Source organism: Cyclopterus lumpus, chromosome 4, assembly GCF_009769545.1.
Source record: "Cyclopterus lumpus isolate fCycLum1 chromosome 4, fCycLum1.pri, whole genome shotgun sequence".
Classification (NCBI taxonomy): domain Eukaryota; kingdom Metazoa; phylum Chordata; class Actinopteri; order Perciformes; family Cyclopteridae; genus Cyclopterus; species Cyclopterus lumpus.
Genome location: NC_046969.1, coordinates 6753590 through 6767139, shown reverse-complemented (window position 1 = coordinate 6767139; position 13550 = coordinate 6753590). Strand labels below are relative to the sequence as shown.

Here is a 13550-nt window from a genome sequence, read left to right as displayed (position 1 = left end):
TCGGCTCTAAATACTCACAATAACAAGGCAAACATCCTGATTTCCAGCAGCTTTACTACGATCATCGCCCTCTGAGTTCAGCACGTTGGCATGCTGACGTTTCCTAATTAGCAACAAAAACAAAGCACAGCTGAGGCTGAGAGGACCGACATTCTCTTTGTGGGAATTTATTAATAAACCAAAGGACAAGTTACAGAAAGAGAAATGAATGTCTCTAATATATATCACAGCAATCCACCAAATAGTTATTGAGACACTTCACTTCAAACCACACATATGTACAAGCCTCAATATGTAAAAGTATCCAGTGTTTATCATCAGTCAAACATTTTCATAATGAGACCCCCTGCTAGTCCCAAGTGTTTCATAACCATGGACAAAATATATCAGGAATAGATAATACAACTTATTGTACTTCAGCATGTTTATATAGTGGCTCTCTGCTGCAGGCTGATACAGTAGAGTTGAGATGCGAAAACAAATGTAAGGGTGCCACCATGTGGACACATTATAAAGTGCAGAGCACAACTTCTCAGACCCAAATAATCTACATGATACACATTATATTCAGTTTCTGACGTATCTGGGTTTTTCAAATTAATTCACTCAATTTCATATTCTATCCTCTATCTGTGAGTATTGCATGTTATGCTTTTTTTAAATTATTGAGTCCAGAAAACACAATTTAAGTAGGATTGATGACGTGTATATTTTCTCATATACATAAATAGTTATTTAATACAACATTTTTATTTGCACATCAGAGACAGATGAAAGTGGCCACATATGGCCCTTTAATTGACCACATTGAAAAAACTAATGTCAATAGTACAAAGCAGCACTTACTGTGTGCGCTGCTGCTTCTTTGTGAGTGAGTTTCCTGCTCTTTGGGGTTGTGTGACTGTAAAAATGTGTCACTTTGTTGCTAGGTAGCAAGAGGACTCTTTTATGAATGAGTAAATGAATCGGTATTCAGACAGCTTCTCCTGGAGACCGAGGTCCAATAGGATTCTCCTTCTTCCTGAGCCGTTTCACACCCTCTCATCATCTACCGAGCACATTGGGTGCTTCGGCCTTAACGGGCCCATGAAACTGTCGCCACAAATCACAGCAATGCTCTCCTGTTGTGGGCCGATTGACTCAGTCCGGTGTCTAACACACTGCAGTAAACCTGTCAAGGGCAAGAGGATGTGACTCCTTTTCAGTAACGGCCGAGAGGAAAAGTATCCACAGGTGCCATGAGATGTCTGCTCACACACACACACACACACACACACACACACACACACACACACACGCACACACACACACACACACACACACACACACACACACACGTACAGAAACAAGTTCACAGATGATAGCACATTTCTGCTTCCCGAATAGGAGTGAATTGAAAACAAACCCAACCCTTCATTATACTCATACACATAGAATACCTGCAAGAGTTTACAATACACAGGATTATGTAGTTATATCAATATCACAGCACACACCACCGAAACTTGCTTGTTGCTGTTGTTGTTTTCCCTCTGTATGAAGGTAGATTTGTGTCTTTATTAAGCTAACAAAAAAATACCACATTTCTTGTTTGTAAGTGAAGTAATTGTTAGTTTTGCTTATGAAACTATAATTTGTTGCTGAAAATCAAAAATCTTTGCTCTAAAAAAAACAACCTTTGCTCTCAAAATAAAAAACATAATTGCTCATAGACTGTAACTATAAAAAAAAATGTTGTAGCTACATGCATATTTTTTTCTATTTTTATGATTGGATTTACACAACATTATCTTTAAGTTGTTTAAGTTGTTGTTTGTTACAGTTACTTACCTGAGCTTACCACTACCATGATTAGAGGATTTATTAGCCACATTATTAGTACTTAAAAATCCCTTCACATGTTCATGCTGATCTATAAAATATCCTCCAACGAACAGAAAGCTCAATTGGGACCTGGACGCTCAGATGGCTTAATTATATTTATGTTCAATGAATAATTGTAGCTTAATATAACAGCAAAAAACAAAAACAACAGTTTCCTTGTTACAGCGTCACCCTGTCAACACACCGTCATCAAGGTGCCCCCGTGCGACTGAGGGTCGTCGACCTAGCTCGCCGTGATCGTATAGTGGTTAGTACTCTGCGTTGTGGCCGCAGCAACCCCGGTTCGAATCCGGGTCACGGCACTATTTTGCGATCTGCTTCGTTTAATGTAGAGCTTCAAACATAAATACCACGTAGTTTAGTAAAATAGAACAGTTGAAATACAAACATTATAATTCAGATCATGGACATTTAGCTATTGGGGAAATATATCTTGTACGTTTTATAGCACTATATTTAGTGCATTTGCTACCCAGCAATAGTATACATTTAGCAGCATGTGGACCACCTGCTACATAAGAACATATGAAAGGGCCTATTCTGCAAACTACTAAACATATTTGTTTCCAGCACTGAGGCCTGCAGTATTACGCATCAATCGCAGTGCATGTAGGCTGAAGTCGCAGCATGACATCACAGTCGCAGAGGCGTCTGCACAGAGAGCGTCAAGATGGCAGTCGATTCCAAAAACAAGGCTTTGAAATTGATGACACAAGGCGTTGGTCTGAAGCTATACTTAACTTAACATGTATTTCATGTTTTTATAAAGGTAGATTTGTGTCTTTATTACGCAAACAAAAAAATAGGTTTTCAAAACCTATTTTTTTGTTTGCGGCGACTTCAGCCTATGCACTGCGATTGATGTGTAATACTGCAGGCCTCAGTGTTGGAAACAAATATTTTTAAAAGTACAAGTAGTTTCCAGAATAGGCCCTTTCATATGTTCTTATTTAATAGGTGGTCCACATGCCGCTAAATGTATACTATTGCTGGGTAGCAAATGCACTAAATATAGTGCTATAAAACGTACAAGATATATTTCCCCAATAGACAAATGTCCACGACCTGAATTATAATGTTTGTAGTTCAACTTGTGCATAATGTCCGCTGTTCTATTTTACTTTAGTGTACCTTGTAAGAACAGTTCAGTTTAAACTACGTGGTATTTATGTTTAAAGCGCTACATTAAACGAAGCAGATCACAAAATAGTGCCGTGACCCGGATTCGAACCGGGGTTGCTGCGGCCACAACGCAGAGTACTAACCACTATACGATCACGGCGAGCTAGGTCGACGACCCTCAGTCGCACGGGGGCACCTTGATGACGGTGTGTTGACAGGGTGACGCTGTAACAAGGAAACTGTTGTTTCTGTTTTTTGCTGTTATGTTAAGCTACAATTATTCATTGTACATAAATATAATTAAGCCATCTGAGCGTCCAGGTCCTAATTGAGCTTTCTGTTCGTTGGAGGATATTTTATAGATCAGCATGAACATGTGAAGGGATTTTTAAGTAATAATGTTGCTAATAAATCCTCTAATCATGGTAGTGGTAAGCTCAGGTAAGTAACTGTAACAAACAACAACTTAAACAACTTAAAGATAATGTTGTGTAAATCCAATCATAAAAATAGAAAAAATGTGCATGTAGCTACAACATTTTTTTTAAAGTTACAGTCTATGAGCAATTATTTCGTCAGCAGTGTTATCATGCAGCTTCAATTCAAGTTACACTAGGATGTAAAAATGTGACAATATATTTTGATAATAAGAAATGATAACTGAAGCTATGATATAATATGATTTTTTTTTATCAAAGTTTCACACCAAAGCGAATGCCTCCTTGTTTAACATGATTCAACTGAATAACTGTCTGTTTTTCAGTGGGTGAGTGAAACCCACTTCAAGCTGACGACATGCAAATACAATAATTACTCCTGCACTGTACATTTCACCTCTCATATATTCTGATTACAATATCTGCCAGTTTGAGGACAGTAAGAAACAAATGGAATAAACCATAAAGCAACGTGTTTGACAGCTTCACTGTACTGTAATATACTACTATTTAACAGCAATTACTACTATTAGAATACAAAGTACAGGAAGTAAAGTCAGTGTAAATGCATTTTAATTATTTGAAGTCGAAAATTAATTCATTATAAATTAGTGATGCTAAAATATCTGTAAGAGTTTGATATTTCTGTGAAATACACCAAGTAATCCTTCATAATGATCAATCAAACATGAGTCTGACACTGTGTCCCTCAGACAACATCTCTCAAAATGATATGTACAAAATGTAATGTGTTTAAATGTTTATCACTCATTACTTTGTCTTTCAAATTGGGGCTCTAATCATACTCTAAGATTAGAAACTATGTTTCCCATAAAGCTTTGGGAGATGTAAACAGGAGGTATATTATTGCCAGCTGCCCACCACGGCAAATTACCTTTTAAAGTAGGCCCGAATAAATAAACGTGTAGCACTTCCTGTTTGCAATGTAGCCATGCACAGACACCTGCCACGAGATTAGAAAACGTTGTATTTTGATATGGCTTCGAAGCCTATGGACATTTTATTCACATTTAAATCCCTTTCAGAAAGGTTTGCAGAAACGGCTGAATAATTCCCATGTTATGTGTAAAATGAACTCAACATGTCAATTATTTAATCAAACAATCAGATTATTTACAAGAATGATGTACTCCCCTCCCATATTCGAGGTTACAATTTGCTGTATTTCTGAATGAATTACAACACGTGGGGATAGTTTGAGTGGCGGATCAGTAGATCAACCCCCCCCCCACCCCCCCCACACTGGCTCTGGACCAATCAGAGCTTCAGTCTGTCCAAGCCCAGCCTGTGCCTGCGTTGGCCGGGGCAGGCGCTCGCTGACGGGGAGGATCGGAGCGGGGCGGCCCGCTCCACCACAATCCCGAGGGCCCCCCGGGACTCCGAGACCGCGAGGTCGGCGCCGGGCGTGACAGAGTGCGTGTGCTCGTGCGGGTGCAAGTGTGTGTGGTTGTGGTGCTGATGCCCAGTGTGTCCGCTGTCCGCTTTCGCATGGGCCTGCTTCTCCACAGCGGCAGCCTAAAAAAGGGGGCGGCATTTCATCAAAAACAAGCACGTCTTGTCCTCTTGACATACAGTCTTTCATTCAGTGTTAAAACAAACTCTATCAATAACTTGAACTTTGAAGAAAAGCTCTATAAAAGCCTATACAATGGCAGACGGATTCGGAGACTCAATTTTCCACTTTGAAATGCCGTAGAACGGATCGGACGCGAGGCACCTGTGGTTCGTAGATCTCACACTTCACATCGACAGGCTTCCGGTTCCGGAGTGAGCTGCCCTTCTTTCCGACAGGCAGTCGGTATTCAAACGGGTCCTCGTGGGCCACGTGCGAGCCCAGACAGAAGCCTCTATGCTGAGCGAAAAGAGAAACCAAGAACAGTTGCAACATGGTGGCATCTTTTTTTTCTTCTTCTTCTTCTTTTCTTTTGTGGCAGCCTGAAAAGGTTAATCGGCGTGCGACTCACAGCAAACGGACAGTCCATAGGTGGGCAGCTGCTCAGCTCACTGGCCTCTGTGGTCCTTAAACACACCGTCTCCAGGATGGTGAACTCCACGAAGTAGGATGGACCATTGACCCACTGACAAAGCACACAAACACATGATGCACACACGTGCGTTGGAATACTGCACGATTATTCTATTTTTGTATTTAGCTGAATTATAAAAAAAAATAACGTGGAAAAGTTTTAGATGTAGTTCAGATTTCTAAATGTATACTTTCTCGTAAAAAAAAAAAAAAATGAATTGAAAAAAAACCTTGTCCCCGATGCTTTTCAAATCAACTTGATGAGTAAGTATTTATCTTGACCTGTGAACTGGCTCTCGTCACGTTCTCCAGAGTAAAGTAGTTGGCCAGGCGGCTCTCTTCGTTGAACCTCTGTAGTGAGAGGTTGGCCGTCTCCTTGACGACGGGCTCTTCGAGGTTCTCAGCTGTGGGACAGTCTGGACACACATCCACCACTGCAGTAGCAGGAACTAAACACAAGCATTAACAGGGTCAAAGGTCAAACGCTCAGTGTGCGTTGAGGATTTAAAACCTCCATCCTGCAGTATGAACTCTTTCTGCTATCATCAGCATCCCTCGCGTCTTGCTATACCCAAAAAGTGTCCTCCTACACTTACCCAAAATTGCAGGGGGGGGGGGGGAATTAAAAACTGAATAATCACTCACGGATGACATGTTTACTCGCCTTTAGGGGGGGGGGGGGGACAGAGCATACACTGTATATAGAGAGAGATATCAGCATCTTTAATTTCACACCTCACTAACGTTTGCAAATTCAGAGTGCCAACAAAATAGTCTTGCAACACATTATCACAGATAATTAGTGTGTTTTCATGTCATTAAAAAAATTATATACAAAAATAAATAAAACGGGATTCTAAATGAATCCGTCGCTCTACCTTCACGAAGTGCACAGGAGTAGCTGAGAAGTTTGACTTGAGAGTCAACAGAGGCCGACACCTCACACTCTCCGTACACCTGAGGGACACAAACACATCCTGGGTTATAGCGTGACCGTGGGTTAAAAAACTAAACACCAACTGTGTTGATCTTGAAGAGTGCAAGGGCACTTACTGGGACATCACTAATATCTCGGACTTCGCATTGTTTCCATGGTTTCCTGCTGGTGATGTGGCATATGGTCTCCATGACATCAATGGTCAGTTTGTAGAATGACCCACCTGTCTCCTGGAAACACACACACACACACATGCTTTTTTTTTCTTGTTTCCGTGGCTGCTGGCACGTCCACTGTTTACATCCTCTTTCTGCTAATACTGTTGCATCTTTCAATGCGCAAGACGGCGTAGAACCCTATTCCTGTTTCTGTGTGTGCATGTGTGTGACTGTGTGTGTGTGTGTGTGTGTGTGTGTGTGAGAGTTCGCCCTCACCTTTCCATGAGCGTGAGACAGGTCGTACAGTCTGTTGAGGGTCAGGATGTATCCATCCGTCCGGTCTTGGTTGATCTGCTCCAGGGCCTCTTCCGCCACCCTCACCACTTCAGGGCTATTGCAGCCTGGAGGGTCTGGCCTGGCTCTTCCCCCCTGCTGCAGCAAAGCCAGACATAGGACCAGAAGGTGCACACTCATCCTCTAACACGCACACACACAACCCGAGATAAGGTCAAACAAAAACCCAGATTTAACCCAATTTAATCACTAATCACGGCTCATTTAACATGTAGACTAACACAGGCCCCAGTTTGTAAATCTTCCTTTGCAAGACCTGTAATCCTAGTTTTTCCAGACAGGGTTTGGACGGAGGCTGATGCTGGACTTTCCCCTCTCTCCCAAAGGATGAGCAAACAGTTGCTATCTGCTGCTCTGTCGGCCAATGGCTGGCTCGGACTGGCTGATGGGTCCATAGTGCTGGGGACAGTTACAAAAGAGAGATGATGATAACCAGGATCAAAACGGAGAAACTTTGCAGCTACTGCAGCTCGAGCCACTTCTTTGCATGTTAATCATCTTTAAAAAAAAGGTAGCTAAATTCATAGGCTATTGTTCTGCATCAAAGGGCAAATAGTACTCACTCACCTAATCTTTGATTCACTCAGTCAGACAACAGTGGCTGAGCATTAAGCTTACAAATACACTACTATCAATAGTAAACTTACATGTTTTCCATTTTATACAACCTTCAATAGCTTCTCTTTTTTTCAAACCATCTCTTTTGTCATTTTTCTTTTGACATTTTTGTGTGTGTGTGGTGAAAAAACATAGAATTTAAATGAGTATAGAGAAGAATCATGACCCAGGGGTGGCGAGAGGAGTTTCTGGGACCTTTTTTACTTTTAGGTCTCTGTTGGCGTATTTCTTTAACAGGCAACATAAAAGCTTTTCAACAATTGAATGCGATTGGCCGCTGTATCTTGTTGGTGTAATCATGTCAGACTTGAAAGCCTCATGTGATCTCAGCTGATCCTAAAAAAAGCACAAATTAGTACACAAGTGCAATTATTGTACATTTTAGTTGGAGATTGTTTTCTTCGGCCCGCATACAATCCTTGACTGGAAAGGACAAAATGAGTGGGCTCTGTTAAAGGGCGACAGGACACGGATAAGAGCTGTTTGCTGATGTGACCAATATGTCCACAAAGGAAATGCACACAGAGTGGGTGTGTGTAGTTTGTTCAGGTAAATGCTAAAAAATCATTTCTTCCCCTGAGCGGTTGTCTATTAACAGGATTTCTCAATCATATTCGAGCACCCAATCTGCACCAAACTTCACTGACTGCTCCTTCAATATTTGACATAATCTTCATGTAACAGATGCCAAAATCTTCAAAATTGGCTTTACCCAATACACGTTGGCCCATAATTTGAGAACATATCATAGCATTGCATATACAAATGTCTATCCTATGAAATTGTATTTGGTGCCACTACATATATTTCAATATATCAGTGGTCCGGACCCTAATTCACTTGACCTTTAGCCTATCCCTCATTTTTGTTTGTGCTTTAGCTCTCTGTCTTTTCTCTTGTATGCATAAGAAAGGTAGGAGATGAAGATGCTCAACTCAACCAATGCAAACAACTGATGCTCTGAATTGGTTTAAATATCATAAAAAAAGAGAGGATTATTACAAATGCATTATTTACATGATGTACTGTAGGTGCACATGAACATGGATATTAATCAGGAAAAAGTCTGTTAAAGGATGATTTCTCAAATTGATTAAAACAACCACTTCCCGTGATGATGATGTTTAAAATGTTTAAATCCATCTGCTGCTTGTCGCGTCATCAAAGCTTTTTAAAGATGATTTTCTTTGCCAAATGTTTGACGACAGGGACGGTAGTGAGATCGGTAACGGGAAACACAGGGAGTTGGGGTGGGGGGTGGGATTGGGTTCAAGTGCATTGAATCAACACACAAAATGGAGTATATTTGTGGTATCATTTATTTATTTTTTGGTGCAGCCAAGCACAGACGGCATACGAAACACAGAAAACGTTCAACGTTTGCCCGCTGAATTGTATAGTTCCTCCATGTGAGAGTTGCCATGTGGTGGACAGTTTTTACACTGTACAGCTGTCTGAGGATTCCAAAAACAATATTACCAGTAGAGTGATTTTATAATTTTTTATTGTTTCTTTTTAATGCACTCAACCTTTATTAGAAGGTGGAAGGAAACAGAGACAGGAGAGTTTGTGTTTATGTTGAACCATTTGTGGCCTAAGCATGACCCAGCTAAGCAGATTGTCCATCAATGTGTCTGAAGCAAAAGTGTTACTGTAAATATGTTCATGTCTTCACTTCAGTCTGTTTTTATGTGTTTTAGGATCCATTCAGTTCCCAATAGAGCGTCATGGGCCACCTTATGCGACTGGCTTGAACATGGGGTCCTCAGAGAAGAGCTTCTCCACCAGGGTTTCTCCTGCCGCTGCAGGGCTGCATTTGGCTGAGACCGCCACGGGGAAGGGCTCGATGGTGGGCTCCATCTGTCCGGGGATCTGGGGGTCTGGCTTGAGGGGCAGGGTGACTCCCACCTCGGGGCCACCGGCGGGGACGTCAGGGAAGGAAGGCAGGGTCATGGGCTGGTCCATGGTGGGCAGAAACCTCACCGTGCCCTCTGGGTGGTCGTGGGATTCCGTCTCGTGGTTGTGATCGTGGTGATGGTGGTGGTGCTCGTGGTCGTGCAGGTGAGCGTGCATGTGGTCGTGATCTAGGGCCAGCTCGTGGTCGTGCTCGTGGGTGTGCACGCCGGCAGCGTGCTTGTAGTTGTGGTGCTGGTGGGGGACGTCGCTGGTGTGGTTGTGCGCCTTGGCGTGATGAGTGTGCACGTGATCGTGGCCATGTCCGTGATCGTGGGAGTGGGCGTGGGCGTGCCTGTGGCCGCTGCCCACAGCATGGTCGTGTGTGTGGTGGTGGTCGCTGTCGGCAGCGTGCTTCTTGGTGTTGTCGTGATGAGCGTGGCTCTTGGTGTGGTCGTGGGCGTGGTCGTGCGTGTGCGCTGCGTCGGCGGCGTGTACGCCGTCGTGGACGTGGCTGTGTGCGTGTGTGTCATGGTGCTTGTGGTCGGCCTCGTTGGCCAACAGGTGGAGTTTCTTCTCTCTCTCAGAAGCCTGGAGAACACATAAAGATACAATTTGCGATGTGTCGTACCTAAAACTGTTTCAGAATAATGCACAACTGTCTTTAAGTCTTTTGGGGACACGTTATGATAAAGAATTCCACTTGATTATGACTGGGGTCCTATTTTTCTATGTCTGGCCATTGTGTGTCTCTTTTCTATCGCGGAAAAAAAATTACTGCTGAGATCATCACAGCAGGGAACTATACGATTTTGTGATAGAAACGATTGCCCAAACGATGAAAATAAGACATGAGTTGCTGTTAATGGAAGAAAGAAAAGACGAATCAACGTGTGCTTTTTTCCTTTTACTCCGTAAAGTAGAAAATAGAAGAAGTAAATCAATGCGACGATGTGTTTTTTTTTTTTTTTACCATGGATGAGCAAGTCTTACCTCGGGCTCATAGATCTCACAATCTACGTCGATATCCGCTTCATCAGAGGGAGAGTAGAAGAGGGATGCCTTACAGAAGCCGTGGTGCTGAGGAGGGAAGAACAAGGAAAAGCAAGTAAGAGAGGCGAGCCTGTGGCTTCCCTAGAGTTGAGTAGTTAAACACACTGAATTATCCTTCGCTATAATAAACCCGCTGACTACGAGGAGAAAGAGGAGCACGCTTTGGGAGGTTACAGCACTAAATACTCAAATAGTCCCCTGATTTATTACACTTAACACTGGAAAGCCAGAATGAAAATGGGATCTTAATACTAGCCAAATACAGTACAGACATCATAGAAGTTAAAATAAACAACCCATTTGGAGCATGATAAATGTTCACATGTTAAAATAACAATTAGTCATGACTCACAGTGAACTCGCATTCCAAGAAGGGGCATGGATCAGCTGCTGGTGCAATGCTGGTACAGACGGTCTCCTGGATGGTGTACTCTACATTGTAATACATCGACATGGCCATCTGGACACAAACACAGAAATAAAAGAATTATTATTATTATCATTCCTGAAATCAAATCATTTTTAACTTAAATATGAGACCAGAAGCTGGTGAAGTGGCTGTCGAGTGAGCTCGAGAGCCTCTGACCAACGGAAGAGCAGGTGGTTTATGTGTAAGTGAGTGATTAAACACAGAGAAGTGGATTTTTTTTGCAGCAGTGGTTTCTCTGGAGTGAGACGATGTGATGCTACGTTTGTTGTGGAACATTTTTACATTTTAAAATCAATAACTGACATGAATCCAGGTCACAGGAATACACTTCTTTCTTTCTTTCTTTCGGTGTGGAAACATACCCCAGCGGTAGCGCGGGTGATATTGAGCAGAGCGAAACGTTTGGACAATCCTCCCTCTTTGTTGAACTTCCCCAGCGAGAGAGACACAGCCTTCTGGACCTCATCGCTATTGAAGCTCATAACAGAGGGACAGTCGGGACAAATCTCATGCACCCTGGCTGAAGGGACTGACCGGAGAGAAACATCACAAAATAAATTTTAGAACAGTGTGGCACACATCTAAGTTATTAAGAGCCAAGTCTAGCTAAACTTCAAAAAAAAAAAGATGTGGCACTATCACCCAATTTGCAGACATCTTTCATTTTCAAAATACACACGTGGACCGAGATGACTTCTGCAGATGACTTACTTAAGCATTTGTATTTTCTTACCTGGTCTGGCAACACAGTTGTACTTGTAGAGACGCACCACTCTGTGCACCTTACTGATGTAGATGGTAGCTTTGCACTGCCCATATACCTGCAAAGACCAAAACAACAATAAGCACACACCTTATTTCCTTTTCTTTATTGTATTAATGTATCTAAAGAAGTCTCACGTCTTCTTCTCCTGCTAATTTAAGAACCACTCTTTATGGAGGTGGACATTAAAGCAGTGAGACATGTTGACTTAAGACTTAAGACAAAATAAATGCACTGTGTGCATGAATGTGGACTTTGGTTTCCACCCTGTTGAGGAGCGTGTGTGTGTGTTTTCTAACCGGTGTGTTGCTGGTGGGACGAGCCTCACAGGCCTTCCAGTCCTTCTTGCTGAGAACACTGCAGTTGGTCTCCACAATATCCAGAGTCAGGTAGAAAACCATGCCGGTCTCACCCTGTGAAGCACACACACACACACACACACACACACACACATTATTGTTATTTACATTATGAGAACATCCTTTATCTTTTGGTAGGACTGTGTGACGGCTCAAATGACTGATGATAAAAGGAAAGTTGTCCCCCGATCTTTCACACAATCACACAGGTCTATCTTCTACTACACAGCGGAACCATTATTAGTATTTGGCTTAAATATCGGACTTCTGAATAGTTATTACCCTTATAATCAACGTAATTGAAAGAAATATACATATTCTTGTCATTCATCTGAGTCCTTTATTGAGGACTAGAGGTCATCAGATTTAGGGATGACAGGTCACATGAGCTCCGGCAGGCTGAATCCTGATTTCATAATTTTCCTCTTCAACATCACCTGCAGCCCACTTTCTTTTAATCATCTTTTACGAGTTCTTATGCTTCTTTTGTTCATTATAATAAGAGCAATCAATTAGCACATGTTGGAAGACACTTTGAGGAAAAATGTCCGCCTTTATTTGGATCATTTTGGCCATCGTCTTTTACTTGTCAGCTTCATTTTACACAACATGTATGAGCCAACAGGGGACATCAGAGAGGATTTCATCATGACCTTATCCTTATCTGGTACTCTGAAAGGACAAGGGTCGATAAGAGAGAAGAAGAGAAGTGGATTGGCCTCAATCTGCCCTCCCTCTAGGACCAAAAGCTCATGCCACATGAACAGCTTTGTCCCCCCCCCCCCCCCCCCCCCCCCTCCCCCCCCCCCCTCCCGTTTACACAGCTGTTTTCAATTGCCGTCGCTGCGTCTTAAGATCTCGACAAATAAATGCAAAGTGCTTTGACGGATATGGATTTTACCCCTGATTGGAAAAAAACAAAGCAGCCTCGATAATCAAACTTTTCTTTTTAACGTCAGCCATTAGTTCTTCATTCGGACTCACATGCTTTGTCATGTGCACGTTGGACAGGCGGTGCAGGGCGAAGATGTAGCCCTCCGTCCGGTCCTGGTTGATCTTGTTGAGAGCAAGTCCTGCAGCTCCCATCGCCGAGGCGTCTTCACACGACCCCTGCTCCATGGCATCCGGTGCCACCGGGGCACCGTGGACGCACCCCAGCGCCAACAACAGCGACAATAGCATGCAGTGCTTCATGGTTAAGGTCCGGGACAACCCTGTCTGTCACTCAAAACACACACTGGCTGTTGGGAAAGATACCCATAGAGGGATGGGTTGACCTTATATATCCTGCTACTGTTTGCTGAAGGCACATCCCTCGCTCTTTCTGACACACACACACACACACACACACACACACACACACACACACACAGACACACACACACACACACACACACACACACACACACACACACACACACACACACACACACACGCACAAACTCCAGTCATTTCAGGTAAACATAACCATTGACCCCAACCCCCTCCGGTCCTG

The 13550-nt window shown here is 42.8% G+C and overlaps 2 protein-coding genes and 2 non-coding genes across 4 annotated transcripts; 1 reads left to right on the top strand and 3 right to left on the bottom strand.

Annotated features, from left to right (window-relative positions):
- The first annotated feature begins 2114 nt into the window (after positions 1 to 2114).
- On the top strand, positions 2115 to 2186 carry trnah-gug. The gene has a single exon. It is a non-coding gene; the product is annotated as a tRNA-His (tRNA).
- A 908-nt stretch (positions 2187 to 3094) lies between these two features.
- trnah-gug lies at positions 3095 to 3166 on the bottom strand. The gene has a single exon. It is a non-coding gene; the product is annotated as a tRNA-His (tRNA).
- A 1555-nt stretch (positions 3167 to 4721) lies between these two features.
- Positions 4722 to 7059, bottom strand: LOC117729982 (fetuin-B-like). The gene is made up of 7 exons (XM_034531416.1): positions 6862 to 7059; positions 6544 to 6657; positions 6369 to 6447; positions 5773 to 5939; positions 5429 to 5542; positions 5182 to 5316; positions 4722 to 4979 (listed from the first exon to the last, which is right to left on the bottom strand). The coding sequence occupies exons 1-7, from the start codon at positions 7057 to 7059 to the stop codon at positions 4722 to 4724; spliced, it is 1065 nt and encodes a 354-aa protein (XP_034387307.1).
- A 2015-nt stretch (positions 7060 to 9074) lies between these two features.
- LOC117729809 (histidine-rich glycoprotein-like) lies at positions 9075 to 13249 on the bottom strand. Its single transcript, XM_034531179.1, has 7 exons — positions 13040 to 13249; positions 11996 to 12109; positions 11667 to 11754; positions 11296 to 11462; positions 10856 to 10963; positions 10444 to 10530; positions 9075 to 10041 (listed from the first exon to the last, which is right to left on the bottom strand). The coding sequence occupies exons 1-7, from the start codon at positions 13247 to 13249 to the stop codon at positions 9295 to 9297; spliced, it is 1521 nt and encodes a 506-aa protein (XP_034387070.1). The 3' UTR covers positions 9075 to 9294.
- Between the last annotated feature and the right edge of the window lie 301 nt (positions 13250 to 13550).

Bases quoted from the DNA above. Each gene is read 5' to 3' on its own strand.
- LOC117729982 (XM_034531416.1), bottom strand. From the start codon at position 7,059: ATGAGTGTGCACCTTCTGGTCCTATGTCTGGCTTTGCTGCAGCAGGGG. The intron at 5,317-5,428 runs GTGAGTCGCACG...CTTTTCGCTCAG, and splicing joins CTATGGACTGTCCGTTTGCT to CATAGAGGCTTCTGTCTGGG. The intron at 4,980-5,181 runs GTGCCTCGCGTC...CCCCTTTTTTAG, and splicing joins GTGAGATCTACGAACCACAG to GCTGCCGCTGTGGAGAAGCA.
- LOC117729809 (XM_034531179.1), bottom strand. From the start codon at position 13,249: ATGAAGCACTGCATGCTATTGTCGCTGTTGTTGGCGCTGGGGTGCGTC. The intron at 11,463-11,666 runs GTAAGAAAATAC...CTCTCCGGTCAG, and splicing joins CAACTGTGTTGCCAGACCAG to TCCCTTCAGCCAGGGTGCAT. The intron at 10,042-10,443 runs GTAAGACTTGCT...TGTGTTCTCCAG, and splicing joins GTGAGATCTATGAGCCCGAG to GCTTCTGAGAGAGAGAAGAA.